Source organism: Mobula hypostoma, chromosome X1, assembly GCF_963921235.1.
Source record: "Mobula hypostoma chromosome X1, sMobHyp1.1, whole genome shotgun sequence".
In the NCBI taxonomy this organism is placed as follows: domain Eukaryota; kingdom Metazoa; phylum Chordata; class Chondrichthyes; order Myliobatiformes; family Myliobatidae; genus Mobula; species Mobula hypostoma.
Genome location: NC_086128.1, coordinates 66461808 through 66477048, shown reverse-complemented (window position 1 = coordinate 66477048; position 15241 = coordinate 66461808). Strand labels below are relative to the sequence as shown.

Sequence of the window (15241 nt, the reverse complement as noted above, 5' to 3'; positions counted from 1 at the left end):
AATGCGTGGGTTTCCTCCGGGTGCTCTGGTTTCCTCCCACAGTCCAAAGACGTACCAGTCAGTAGGTTAATTGGTCATTGCGAATTGTCCAGTAATTAGGCTAGGATTAATCAGGAACAGCTCGAAGGGCAGGAAGAGCTTGTATCTCAATAAATAAATATATTGATAGGTATATAACAAATCCAGGGAGCACCTCAGTAAACCTCTCCTGCTCCCTGCGATGCTGAACATGTTCTTTACTCTCCGAGCAACAGACTTCGCAAGGATTTCCAACAGGAGTCTTCTCGGGGTTTGTGATTTCAGAATGTGCAGAGAGACGTGAGCCCGTGCGCTAAGGATGGTTAAGTTGCGACTTTCCTGTGGCTTGTGGGGGCGGGGGGAGCGGGGGGGGGGTGGTGGCGGCAGTGGAGCGGTCAGGCAGGCTTCTGGATGGCCCGGGTCCCGGCGGAACGATGACCTTTCACCTTTGCATTCCCAGGGAGCGGTGAGTTCACGGGACTGCGAGGCAGGAAGCAGCAAAAAGTCTTCCGTCTGGCTTGTAAGAACCCCCTCGGGAGAAGGTAGTGTGGTTCGAGTCTGAGACGCTTCATTCGAATCGGGGAGGTGGGGGAGCAAATACCACCGTGTGTGTGTGTGTGTGTGTGTGCAGTCCAGAGGAGTAGTGGGCATCTGGGTGGAGATTGCACCCCCCCCCCACACACTTCCTCCCCTTGGGAGATAAATTATCAGCAGTTATTGTCTGGGGTATTTATGGAATCCGTCTCCCTGACACCGACTGTCGCTGGGATATCAGTGTGTCTGTCAGTGACAGGGGCAGCTCCAACTGTCTTCCTCAGATGCTGGTGTGACAGTTTTGCGTCCACAGGACACTCAAAGCTGCTGTGCAAGTTGACTCTGTGGTTAAGAAGGCATACGGTGCATTGGCCTTCATCAATCGTGGGATTGAGTTTAGGAGCCAAGAGGCAACGTTGCAGCTATATAGGACCCTGATTAGACCCCACTTGGAGTACTGTGCTCAGTTCTGGTGACCTCACTACAGGAAGGATGTGGAAACCATAGAAAGGGTGCAGAGGAGATTTACGAGGATGTTGCCTGGATTAGGGAGCATGCCTTCTGAGAATAGGTTGAGTGAACTCGGCCTTTTTTCCTTGGAACAACGGAGGGTGAGAGGTGACCTGATGGAGGTGTATAAGATGATGAGAGACATTGATCGTGTGGATAGTCAGAGGCTTTTTCCCAGGGCTGAAATGGCTAGCACGAGAGGGCACAGGTTTAAGGTGCTTGGAAGCAGGTACAGAGGAGATGTCAGGGGTAAGATTTTTTACACAGAGAGTGGTGAGTGTGTGGAATGGGCTGCCGGCGACGGTGGTGGAGGTGGATACCATAGGGTCTTTTGGGAGACTCCCGGACAGGTACATGGAGCTTAGAAAAATAGAGGGCTGTGGTAATTTCTAAAGGAAGGACATGTTTGGCACAGCATTATGGGCCGAAGGGCCTGTATTGTGCTGTGGGTTTTCTATGTTTTTCTATGAATGTCTGCAGTCGATATCCCGATTATCCTGGTAGAGGGTTGACTATTTTCTAAGCAGGGAGCAAATTCTGAAATCAGAGGTGCCAAGGGGCTTGGGAGTCCTCGTGCAGGTAGATGAGCAACACATCTGCAAACCTGCTGGTGTTTGTGCCTCTCCTGAGAGCTAGCTTGCGGGTTGAGTTGCGGGCAAGGCCGGTGATGCGCGGGGTGCCAGCGTTGGGGCCGCGGCCTTTCACGTTATATGTCAATGACCTGGGCAACGGACTTGATGGCTTCGTGGCCGAGTATGCGAAGGATGGAAAGGTACTGAGGAAGTGGAGAGTCTGCAAGAGGGCTTGGACAGAGTCGGAAAATGGACAAATAAGTGGCAGATGGAATATAGTGAGGGGAAGTGTATGGCCATGCACCTTGGTAGAAGGGATAAAGGCGTAGACTATTTTCTGAATGGGGAGCAAATTCTGAGAGCTTGGAAGCCTCAGTGCAGGATTCCCTAAACGTGCAGGTTGAGTCGGTGGTGAGGAAGGCAAATGCAGTGTTAGCATTCATTTCGCAAGGATGTAATGTTGAGGTCTTATCAGGCGCTGGTCAGATCGTGAGCAGTTTTGGGCCCCTTGGATGTGCTGGTGTTGGAGAGGGCCCACAGGAGCCTCACCCAGGGATCGATATGTCTACCATTCACCGAGACTTAAAGTAACGGTCAAGGAAGTGTCTCGGAGGCTTGGATGAGGGAGTGGAGGTGGTGGTGGGGGGGGGGGTGGTTTAGTAAGTTTGCAGCTGACACAAAGGTTGGCGCTGTCGTGTAGAAGCTTGTCCCCGGTTGCCACGGGACACCGATAGGGCGCGTAGCTGGGCTGAAAAGTGGCAGATGGAGTTCGGTGTGAAGTGATGTTGTTCGGAGTGCCAGATTAGCGGCAGGATTTCTCAACAGTGTGGAGGAACGCAGGGACTTGGGGCCCGCGTCCACAGATCCCTCAGAGGTGCCGTGTCGGTGGGGCAGTTAAGAAGGCCTACGGTGTGTTGGCCTCCATTAGTCAGGGGAACTGAGTTCAAGACCTGCAGAGTAATGTGGCAAACTCTGGCTAGACCACACACACGGAATATTTTGGTCGATTTCCTGCATTGTGTTCATTCTGGGAAGGGTGCGAATGCTTCAGAGAGGGTGCAGAGGGAGATTTACCAGGATGCTGCCTGGATTAGAGAGGGTGCAGAGGAGATTTACCAGGATGCTGCCTGGATTAGAGAGGGTGCAGAGGAGATTCACCAGGATGCTGCCTGGATTAGAGAGGATGCAGAGGAGATTCACCAGGATGCTGCCTGGATTAGAGAGGGTGCAGAGGAGATTCAACAGGATGCTGCCTGGATTAGAGAGGGTGCAGAGGGAGTTTAACCAGGATGCTGCCTGGATTAGAGAGGGTGCAGAGGAGATTCACCAGGATGCTGCCTGGATTAGAGAGGGTGCAGAGGAGATTCACCAGGATGCTGCCTGGATTAGAGAGGGTGCAGAGGAGATTCACCAGGATGCTGCCTGGATTAGAGAGGGTGCAGAGCAGATTCACCAGGATGCTGCCTGGATCAGAGAGGGTGCAGAGGAGATTCACCAGGATGCTGCCTGGATCAGAGAGGGTGCAGAGGAGATTCACCAGGATGCTGCCTGGATTAGAGAGGGTGCAGAGGAGATTCACCAGGATGCTGCCTGGATTAGAGAGGGTGCAGAGGAGATTCACCAGGATGCTGCCTGGATTAGAGAGGGTGCAGAGGGGATTCACCAGGATGCTGCCTGGATTAGAGAGGGTGCAGAGGAGATTCACCAGGATGCTGCCTGGATTAGAGAGGGTGCAGAGGAGATTCACCAGGATGCTGCCTGGATTAGAGAGGGTGCAGAGGGGATTCACCAGGATGCTGCCTGGATCAGAGAGGGTGCAGAGGAGATTCACCAGGATGCTGCCTGGATTAGAGAGGGTGCAGAGGAGATTCACCAGGATGCTGCCTGGATTAGAGAGGGTGCAGAGCAGATTCACCAGGATGCTGCCTGGATCAGAGAGGGTGCAGAGGAGATTCACCAGGATGCTGCCTGGATCAGAGAGGGTGCAGAGGAGATTCACCAGGATGCTGCCTGGATTAGAGAGGGTGCAGAGGAGATTCACCAGGATGCTGCCTGGATTAGAGAGGGTGCAGAGGAGATTCACCAGGATGCTGCCTGGATTAGAGAGGGTGCAGAGGGGATTCACCAGGATGCTGCCTGGATTAGAGAGGGTGCAGAGGAGATTCACCAGGATGCTGCCTGGATTAGAGAGGGTGCAGAGGAGATTCACCAGGATGCTGCCTGGATCAGAGAGGGTGCAGAGGAGATTCACCAGGATGCTGCCTGGATTAGAGAGGGTGCAGAGGAGATTCACCAGGATGCTGCCTGGATTAGAGAGGGTGCAGAGGAGATTCACCAGGATGATGCCTGGATTAGAGAGGGTGCAGAGGGGATTCACCAGGATGCTGCCTGGATTAGAGAGGGTGCAGAGGAGATTAACCAGGATGCTGCCTGGATTAGAGAGGGTGCAGAGGAGATTTACCAGGATGCTGCCTGGATTAGAGAGGGTGCAGAGGAGATTAACCAGGATGCTGCCTGGATTAGAGAGGGTGCAGAGGAGATTCACCAGGATGCTGCCTGGATTAGAGAGGGTGCAGAGGAGATTCACCAGGATGCTGCCTGGATTAGAGAGGGTGCAGAGGAGATTCACCAGGATGCTGCCTGGATTAGAGAGGGTGCAGAGGAGATTTACCAGGATGCTGCCTGGATTAGAGAGGGTGCAGAGGAGATTCACCAGGATGCTGCCTGGATTAGAGAGGGTGCAGAGGAGATTCACCAGGATGCTGCCTGGATTAGAGAGGGTGCAGAGGAGATTCACCAGGATGCTGCCTGGATTAGAGAGGGTGCAGAGGAGATTCACCAGGATGCTGCCTGGATTAGAGAGGGTGCAGAGGAGATTCACCAGGATGCTGCCTGGATTAGAGAGGGTGAAGAGGAGATTCACGAGGATGCTGCCTGGATTAGAGAGGGTGCAGAGGAGATTCACCAGGATGCTGCCTGGATTAGAGAGGGTGCAGAGGAGATTTACCAGGATGCTGCCTGGATTAGAGAGGGTGCAGAGGAGATTCACCAGGATGCTGCCTGGATTAGAGAGGGTGCAGCGGAGATTCACCAGGATGCTGCCTGGATTAGAGAGGGTGCAGAGGAGATTCACCAGGATGCTGCCTGGATTAGAGAGGGTGCAGAGGGGATTCACCGGGATGCTGCCTGGATTAGAGAGGGTGCAGAGGAGATTCACCAGGATGCTGCTTGGATTAGAGAGGGTGCAGAGGAGATTCACCAGGATGCTGCCTGGATTAGAGAGGGTGCAGAGGAGATTCACCAGGATGCTGCCTGGATCAGAGAGGGTGCAGAGGAGATTCACCAGGATGCTGCCTGGATTAGAGAGGGTGCAGAGGAGATTCACCAGGATGGTGCCTGGATTAGAGAGGGTGCAGAGGAGATTCACCAGGATGATGCCTGGATTAGAGAGGGTGCAGAGGAGATTCACCAGGATGCTGCCAAGATTAGAGAGGGTGCAGAGGGGATTCACCAGGATGCTGCCTGGATTAGAGAGGGTGCAGAGGAGATTCACCAGGATGCTGCCTGGATTAGAGAGGGTGCAGAGGAGATTAACCAGGATGCTGCCTGGATTAGAGAGGGTGCAGAGGAGATTTACCAGGATGCTGCCTGGATTAGAGAGGGTGCAGAGGAGATTAACCAGGATGCTGCCTGGATTAGAGAGGGTGCAGAGGAGATTCACCAGGATGCTGCCTGGATTAGAGAGGGTGCAGAGGAGATTCACCAGGATGCTGCCTGGATTAGAGAGGGTGCAGAGGAGATTCACCAGGATGCTGCCTGGATTAGAGAGGGTGCAGAGGAGATTTACCAGGATGCTGCCTGGATTAGAGAGGGTGCAGAGGAGATTCACCAGGATGCTGCCTGGATTAGAGAGGGTGCAGAGGAGATTCACCAGGATGCTGCCTGGATTAGAGAGGGTGCAGAGGAGATTTACCAGGATGCTGCCTGGATTAGAGAGGGTGCAGAGGAGATTCACCAGGATGCTGCCTGGATTAGAGAGGGTGCAGAGGAGATTCACCAGGATGCTGCCTGGATTAGAGAGGGTGAAGAGGAGATTCACGAGGATGCTGCCTGGATTAGAGAGGGTGCAGAGGAGATTAACCAGGATGCTGCCTGGATTAGAGAGGGTGCAGAGGAGATTTACCAGGATGCTGCCTGGATTAGAGAGGGTGCAGAGGAGATTAACCAGGATGCTGCCTGGATTAGAGAGGGTGCAGAGGAGATTCACCAGGATGCTGCCTGGATTAGAGAGGGTGCAGAGGAGATTCACCAGGATGATGCCTGGATTAGAGAGGGTGCAGAGGAGATTCACCAGGATGCTGCCTAGATTAGAGAGGGTGCAGAGGGGATTCACCAGGATGCTGCCTGGATTAGAGAGGGTGCAGAGGAGATTCACCAGGATGCTGCCTGGATTAGAGAGGGTGCAGAGGAGATTAACCAGGATGCTGCCTGGATTAGAGAGGGTGCAGAGGAGATTTACCAGGATGCTGCCTGGATTAGAGAGGGTGCAGAGGAGATTAACCAGGATGCTGCCTGGATTAGAGAGGGTGCAGAGGAGATTCACCAGGATGCTGCCTGGATTAGAGAGGGTGCAGAGGAGATTCACCAGGATGCTGCCTGGATTAGAGAGGGTGCAGAGGAGATTCACCAGGATGCTGCCTGGATTAGAGAGGGTGCAGAGGAGATTTACCAGGATGCTGCCTGGATTAGAGAGGGTGCAGAGGAGATTCACCAGGATGCTGCCTGGATTAGAGAGGGTGCAGAGGAGATTCACGAGGATGCTGCCTGGATTAGAGAGGGTGCAGAGGAGATTCACCAGGATGCTGCCTGGATTAGAGAGGGTGCAGAGGAGATTCACCAGGATGCTGCCTGGATTAGAGAGGGTGCAGAGGAGATTCACCAGGATGCTGCCTGGATTAGAGAGGGTGAAGAGGAGATTCACGAGGATGCTGCCTGGATTAGAGAGGGTGCAGAGCAGATTAACCAGGATGCTGACTGGATTAGAGAGGGTGCAGAGGAGATTTACCAGGATGCTGCCTGGATTAGAGAGGGTGCAGAGGAGATTAACCAGGATGCTGCCTGGATTAGAGAGGGTGCAGAGGAGATTCACCAGGATGCTGCCTGGATTAGAGAGGGTGCAGAGGAGATTCACCAGGATGCTGCCTGGATTAGAGAGGGTGCAGAGGAGATTCACCAGGATGCTGCCTGGATTAGAGAGGGTGCAGAGGAGATTCACGAGGATGCTGCCTGGATTAGAGAGGGTGCAGAGGAGATTAACCAGGATGCTGCCTGGATTAGAGAGGGTGCAGAGGAGATTTACCAGGATGCTGCCTGGATTAGAGAGGGTGCAGAGGAGATTAACCAGGATGCTGCCTGGATTAGAGAGGGTGCAGAGGAGATTCACCAGGATGCTGCCTGGATTAGAGAGGGAGCAGAGGAGAATCACCAGGATGCTGCCTGGATTAGAGAGGGTGCAGAGGAGATTCACCAGGATGCTGCCTGGATTAGAGAGGGTGCAGAGGAGATTTACCAGGATGCTGCCTGGATTAGAGAGGGTGCAGAGGAGATTCACCAGGATGCTGCCTGGATTAGAGAGGGTGCAGAGGAGATTCACCAGGATGCTGCCTGGATTAGAGAGGGTGCAGAGGAGATTCACCAGGATGCTGCCTGGATTAGAGAGGGTGCAGAGGAGATTCACCAGGATGCTTCCTAGATTAGAGAGGGTGCAGAGGAGATTCACCAGGATGGTGCCTGGATTAGAGAGGGTGCAGAGAAGATTCACCAGGGTGCTGCCTGGATTAGAGAGGATGCTGAGGAGATTTACCAGGATGGTGCCTGGATTAGAGAGGGTGCAGAGGAGATTCACCAGGGTGCTGTCTGGATTAGAGAGGATGCTGAGGAGATTTACCAGGATGGTGCCTGGATTAGAGAGGATGCTGAGGAGATTTACCAGGATGGTGGCTGGATTAGAGAGGGTGCAGAGAAGATTCACCAGGATGCTGCCTGGATTAGAGAGGGTGCAGAGGAGATTCACCAGGATGCTGTCTGGATTAGAGAGGATGCTGAGGAGATTCACCAGGATGCTGCCTGGATTAGAGAGGGTGCAGAGGAGATTTACCAGGATGCTGCCTGGATTAGAGAGGGTGCAGAGGAGATTCACCAGGATGGTGCCTGGATCAGAGAGGGTGCAGAGGAGATTCACCAGGATGCTGCCTGGATCAGAGAGGGTGCAGAGGAGATTCACCAGGATGCTGCCTGGATCAGAGAGGGTGCAGAGGAGATTCACCAGGATGCTGCCTGGATTAGAGAGGGTGCAGAGGGAGATTTACCAGGATGCTGCATGGATTAGAGAGGGTGCAGAGGAGATTCACCAGGATGCGGCCTGGATTAGAGAGGGTGCAGAGGAGATTCACCAGGATGCTGCCTGGATCAGAGAGGGTGCAGAGGAGATTCACCAGGATGCTGCCTGGATCAGAGAGGGTGCAGAGGAGATTCACCAGGATGCTGCCTGGATTAGAGAGGTTGCAGAGGGAGATTTACCAGGATGCTGCCTGGATCAGAGAGGGTGCAGAGGAGATTCACCAGGATGCTGCCTAGATTAGAGAGGGTGCAGAGGAGATTCACCAGGATGGTGCCTGGATTAGAGAGGGTGCAGAGAAGATTCACCAGGGTGCTGCCTGGATTAGAGAGGATTCTGAGGAGATTTACCAGGATGGTGCCTGGATTAGAGAGGGTGCAGAGGAGATTTACCAGGATGGTGCCTGGATTAGAGAGGGTGCAGAGAAGATTCACCAGGGTGCTGTCTGGATTAGAGAGGATGCTGAGGAGATTTACCAGGATGGTGCCTGGATTAGAGAGGATGCTGAGGAGATTTACCAGGATGGTGCCTGGATTAGAGAGGGTGCAGAGAAGATTCACCAGGATGCTGCCTGGATTAGAGAGGGTGCAGAGGAGATTCACCAGGATGCTGTCTGGATTAGAGAGGATGCTGAGGAGATTTACCAGGATGGTGCCTGGATTAGAGAGGGTGCAGAGGAGATTTACAAGAATGCTGTCTGGATTAGAGAGGGTGCAGAGGAGATTCACCAGGATGCTGCCTGGATTAGAGAGGGTGCAGAGAAGATTCACCAGGGTGCTGCCTATATTAGAGAGGATGCTGAGGAGATTTACCAGGATGGTGCCTGGATTAGAGAGGGTGCAGAGGAGATTTACCAGGATGGTGCCTGGATTAGAGAGGGTGCAGAGAAGATTCACCAGGGTGCTGCCTGGATTAGAGAGGATGCTGAGGAGATTTACCAGGATGGTGCCTGGATTAGAGAGGGTGCAGAGGAGATTTACCAGGATGGTGCCTGGATTAGAGAGGGTGCAGAGAAGATTCACCAGGATGCTGCCTGGATTAGAGAGGGTGCAGAGGAGATTCACCAGGATGCTGTCTGGATTAGAGAGGATGCTGAGGAGATTTTCCAGGATGGTGCCTGGATTAGAGAGGGTGCAGAGGAGATTTACAAGAATGCTGTCTGGATTAGAGAGGGTGCAGAGGAGATTCACCAGGATGGTGCCTGGATTAGAGAGGGTGCAGAGAAGATTCACCAGGGTGCTGCCTATATTAGAGAGGATGCTGAGGAGATTTACCAGGATGGTGCCTGGATTAGAGAGGGTGCAGAGGAGATTTGCCAGGATGGTGCCTGGATTAGAGAGGGTGCAGAGAAGATTCACCAGGGTGCTGCCTGGATTAGAGAGGATGCTGAGGAGATTTACCAGGATGGTGCCTGGATTAGAGAGGGTGCAGAGGAGATTTACCAGGATGGTGCCTGGATTAGAGAGGGTGCAGAGAAGATTCACCAGGGTGCTGTCTGGATTAGAGAGGATGCTGAGGAGATTTACCAGGATGGTGCCTGGATTAGAGAGGATGCTGAGGAGATTTACCAGGATGGTGCCTGGATTAGAGAGGGTGCAGAGAAGATTCACCAGGATGCTGCCTGGATTAGAGAGGGTGCAGAGGAGATTCACCAGGATGCTGTCTGGATTAGAGAGGATGCTGAGGAGATTTACCAGGATGGTGCCTGGATTAGAGAGGGTGCAGAGGAGATTTACAAGAATGCTGTCTGGATTAGAGAGGGTGCAGAGGAGATTCACCAGGATTGCCTGGATTAGAGAGAGCAGAGTGCCTTATAAGGAGAGGGTGAGCTCAGATTCTCTTAAGAGTGAAGGGGGACATGATAGAACTATACAAGAGAATTGGAGGTAAGACAGTGTGGACAGCCAGGAGGCTTTTTCCCACATCTGATATGAGGAGGTCATAATTTTAAGGTGATTTGGGGGTGGGGGTAGGTTTTTACAGAGCGTAGTGGTAGAAGCAGATACATTAGCGACACTTAGATAAGCACGTGGATGATAGAAGATTGGAAGGTTATGTGGGAGGGCAGGGTTGGATTGACTGTGAAGTAGGTTACAATGTCAGTACAACGTCATGGGTCGGTATGGGGGGGGCGTGATCTTGTACTGTGAATGTAAGGATCTACACTCTGTAAACATGAGCGAGATCTCCGTCAACCAGCGACTTTCCTGGCTGAGATCACGGTGGCCAGCGCTGGGCGCGTGTCCTGGTGAGCCGCACGGGGACGTTTTGGCACAAACCCGGTTGGGATTGGCCCGTGCACCACACAGGAGGTTAGCCTGTAGCTGTCCGCCTACTTGTGTCGCAGGGGCCGCTGGTGGAGCTGGCGGGGGCCGCCGGCGGCCGGCTCAGGGTCCTGCCGCACCCAAAACACCTGCTGTTCAACCGCTCTCGCAATTTGTGTTCTTGACCTCAGCCACTCGCGGAACCACACCTACGACACCTACATCGGGATGGGGTACGTGATTGAGGGGGTTGACCAAGGTTTGATCGGAGCATGCATGGGAGAGAGACGGAGAATCATCATCCCACCTCACCTGGCCTACGGAGAGAACGGAGTCGGTAAGGAACTTAACTCTCTGACCCCGAATCCAAAGGCGACACTTACGTAAGAGAATGGACTTGCAACACGAGTACCATCCTGACTCTGGCCGACAGCACCTTCGAACGAGTGTCTGTAATCTAAGCCATTTACACATTAATTCCACGAGACACAGGAGTAGAATTAGGCCATTCAGCCCATTGAGTCTGCTCCACCATTCCATCATGGCTGATTTACTATCCCTCTAAACCCCATTCTCCTGCCTTCTCCCCGTAATCTGGGACACCGTCTCTAATTAACACCCTATCAACTTCCACTTTCAATGTACCCAATGACTTGGCCTCCACAGTCATCTGTGGCAATGAATTCCACAGATTCACCAGCCTCTGGCCAAGAAAATATTTCCTTATTTATTTTATAAATGGACATTTCTCTGGTTGAAGAAATTCTTTCTCATCTCTGTTTTGAAGGAGCATCCTATTCTAAACTAGTGTCCTCTGGTCCTAGACTCCCCCACCATGGGAAACATCCTCTCCACATCCACTCTATCTGTGCCCTCTGGTCCCTGACTCCCCCCACTATAGGAAAACACCCTCTCCACATCCACTCTATCTGTGTCTTCTGGTCCTAGACTCCCCCGCTATAGGAAACATCCTCTCCACATCCACTCTATCTGTGTCCTCTGGTCCAAGACTCCCCCACTATAGGAAACATCCTCTCCACATCCACTCTATCTGTGTCCTCTGGTCCTAGGCTCCCCCCACTATAGGAAACATCCTCTCCACATCCAATCTATCTGTGCCCTCTGGTCCTAGACTCCCCCAGTATAGGAAACATCCTCTCCACATCCACTCTGTCTGTGCCCTCTGGTCCTAGACTCCCCCACTATAGGAAATGTCCTATCCACATCCACTCTATCTGTGTCTTCTGGTCCCAGACTCCCTCCACTATAGGAAACATCCTCTCCACATCCACTCTATCTGTGCCCTCTGGTCCTAGACTCCCCCACTATAGGAAACATTCTCTCCATATCCACTCTATCTGTGTCCTCTGGTCCGAGACTCCCCCACTATAGGAAACATCCTCTCCACATCCACTCTATCTGTGTCCTCTGGTCCTAGACTCCCCCTCATTTTTCTAATCTCCAGCAAGTCCAGGCCCAGGTCCATCAGCATTCCTTATACGTTAACCCTTTAATTCCCAGAATCATTTTTGTGAACTTCAGTTGGACCCTCTCCAGTTTCAGCACATCCCTTCACCGACAAGGGGCCCAAAGCTGCTCACAATACTCCAAATGCGGTCCGACCAGTGCCTTACAAACCCTCAGCATTACATCTTTGCTTTTATAATCTCGTCCTCTGGAAATGAATGCTGACATTGCATTGGCCTTCCTGACCACCGACTCAACCTGCAGGTTAACCTTCCTGCACGAGGACTCCCAGCTCCAAATTCCGATTTCACTCTCCGGTTACGAAATAGTCGGCACCTTTATTCCTTCTGCCGGAGTGCTTGACCACACACTGCCCGACACTGTACACCACCTGGCACTTCTCTGCCCATTCTCCCAATCTGTCTCCGTCCTTCTGCAGGCTCCCCGCTCCCTCAGCACTGCAGCAGGGAGTTCAGGGAGTGAGCTTGAACTGCAGAGTTCCCTCTCTCGCCTCCCTGCAGAGTATTAGGCCCACCGTCCCCACGTGCGACAGAGTCACAGCTCTCTGTTCAGTGAAGGGGCTTTTGTTTTTCTCTCCAGGATGGGTTACCTTCTGGTAATTTTTTTCCCACTCCTCCTTCCCTCTTCTTCATTTCCCGACTCTTCTCCTCATCTGTCTATCACCTTCCCTTTCTCTCATGGTCCACTCTCCTATCAGATTTCTTCAGGGGTGCAGTGCTAGCTGGAGCGCGTCCGGCACATATTTAAGAAAAAAGCCGAAATAAACAAGCTGATTAATTAGGTGCTGCTCAGGATGATTTGAGTATCCCAGAAACTGCTGATCTCCCGGGATTTTTACGCACACAGACTCTGGAGTTTACAAAGAATGGTGCCAAAAATGAAAATAAAACATCCAGCGAGTGGATTTAACGAGATGTTTTCGCTCACAGAACAGCCGCTCGCTGGATTTTTTTTTTCTTTTTGGCACCAGGCTCAGTCTTCCTATAGTCCATCACGGTCTCCTTTGTCTCACTGATGCTGAGCTGCAGATGATTCAGCCTGCACCGTTCGACAAAGTTGCGAAGGCGAACCGGTTGGTAGGTGAATTGGTCATTGCAAATTGCCCCGTTAAAAAAGAGGTTAAATCGGTGGGTTGATTGTGAAATGTGCTGGGGGTTGGGTTGGGGTGCGGGGGGGAATGAGGCAGGCATAATTTAAATCCAGAGCTGCTGTTACTGGCACGGTGTCACCACCTCCCCGTCCGAAGTTGGTTGGGGCGACTGTTGCTTGGGCTCTGTGAAGACGACCATGTGGTGTTTGTGTGTGTGTGTGTGTGCCTGACCGCTGTCTGCCTCCCACCCGCAGACGACAAGATCCCAAGCTCTGCCGTGCTGGTGTTCGACGTGCACGTGGTTGACTTCCACAACCCAAAGGACACGGTGGGAATCCAGTCCTACTTCAAGCCCCAGGACTGCAACAAGACCTCCCAGCTGACCGACTTTGTCAAGTACCACTACAACGCCTCGCTGATGGACGGCACGCAGCTCTACACCTCGTACGTCGCAGAACACCCCCCCTCCCGCCCCCCCGCCAACAAGCACCACCCCAATGACGTTCCGGTTACCGCGATCTTTAAAAAACTTCTATTGATCTCGAGCCAGCGACCCACTGACTGAACCCGAGCCCGATCGTAACGACCAATTAACCTACTAACCCACCAGCTCATAGCAGATTGAACTCTGAATTCCGGCGCCCCAGTTTGCGACGGGCGGGTGCTGGGGTCTGCAGGGGATGGTGTATCGACACCGGGGGGTTGGGGGGGGCCATGAGGGGACATTACACTCAGCCAGGCGACGGAAGATGGCGGCTGAGCGTAGTCGGACACGGGGTTGGGGGGGGGGTTAGTGGTGGGGGGGGGGACGCAGCTCGCATCTCCAGCGTTGTAGGTTCAATTGGGTGCTGCCTGCGCGGAGTTTTCACGTTGCTCTGACTGGGGCGGAGGGCAGAACGCCACAGCGCTAGCACAGTACGGGACCCTCGGCCCACGGAAGTCGACCCCACCTTCCCTCCCACACAGACCTCCACACTGCTCACGGACTGTCAGTCCCACACTCGTCAGGGGGGAGGCTACGTAACATCTACGCCAGGACGACCAGATTCAAAAACAGTGACTTTCCACAAGCAGTGAGGCTGATCAACACCTCCACCCACTGACCCACCCCTCCACACCCCCAATCGCCCACTGACCCACCCCTCCACACCCCCAATCACCCACTGACCCACCCCTCCACACCCCCAATCACCCACTGACCCACCCCTCCACACCCCCAATCACCCACTGACCCATCCCTCCACACCCCGAATCACCCACTGACCCACCCCTCCACACCCCCAATCACCCACTGACCCACCCCTCCACACCCCCAATCACCCACTGACCCATCCCTCCATACCCTCAATCACCCACTGACCCACCCCTCCACACCCCCAATCACTCACTGACCCACCCCTCCACACCCCCAATCACCCACTGACCCACCCCTCCACACCCCCAATCACCCACTGACCCACCCCTCCACACACCCAATCACCCACTGACCCACCCCTCCACACCCCCAATCACCCACTGACCCACCCCTCCACACTCCCAATCACCCACTGACCCACCCCTCCACATCCCCAATCACCCACTGACCTACCCCTCCACACCCCCAACCACCCACTGACCCACCCCTCCACACCCCCAATCACCCACCGACCCACCCCTCCACACCCCCAATCACCCACTGACCCACCCCTCCACACACCCCCAATCACCCACTGACCCACCCCTCCACACCCCCAATCACCCACTGACCCACCCCTCCACACCCCCAATAACCCACTGACCCACCCCTCCACACCCCCAATCACCCACTGACCCACCCCTCCACACCCCCAATCACCCACTGAGTCACCCCTCCACACCCCCAATCACCCACTGACCCACACCTCCACACCCCCAATCACCCACTGACCCACCCCTCCACACCCCCAATCACCCACTGACCCACCCCTCCACAGTCCCAATCACCCACTGACCCACCCCTCCTCACCCCCAATCACCCACTGACCCACCCCTCCACACCCCCAATCACTCACTGACCCACCACTCCACACCCCCAACCACCCACTGACCCACCCCTCCACACCCCCAATCACCCACTGACCCACCCCTCCACACCCCCAATCACCCACTGACCCACCCCTCCACACACCCTATCACCCAATGACCCACCCCTCCACACCCCCAATCACCCACTGACCCACCCCTCCACACCCCGAATCACCCACTGACCCACCCCTCCACACACCCTATCACCCAATGACCCACACCTCCACACCCCCAATCACCCACTGACCCACCCCTCCACACCCCCAATCACTCACTGACCCACCCCTCCTCACCCCCAATCACCCACTGACCCACCCCTCCACAC

At 54.0% G+C, this 15241-nt stretch overlaps 1 protein-coding gene across 1 annotated transcript in view; it reads left to right on the top strand.

Annotated features, from left to right (window-relative positions):
- Positions 1-15241, top strand: part of LOC134340333 (peptidyl-prolyl cis-trans isomerase FKBP10-like) — a 197102-nt gene that overhangs the window by 36791 nt on the left and 145070 nt on the right. Inside the window, exons 6-7 of the mRNA XM_063037447.1 lie at positions 10487-10632; positions 13128-13317. Of these exons, the coding sequence (XP_062893517.1) occupies positions 10487-10632; positions 13128-13317 (336 nt within the window). The remainder of the gene's footprint in view (positions 1-10486; positions 10633-13127; positions 13318-15241) is intronic.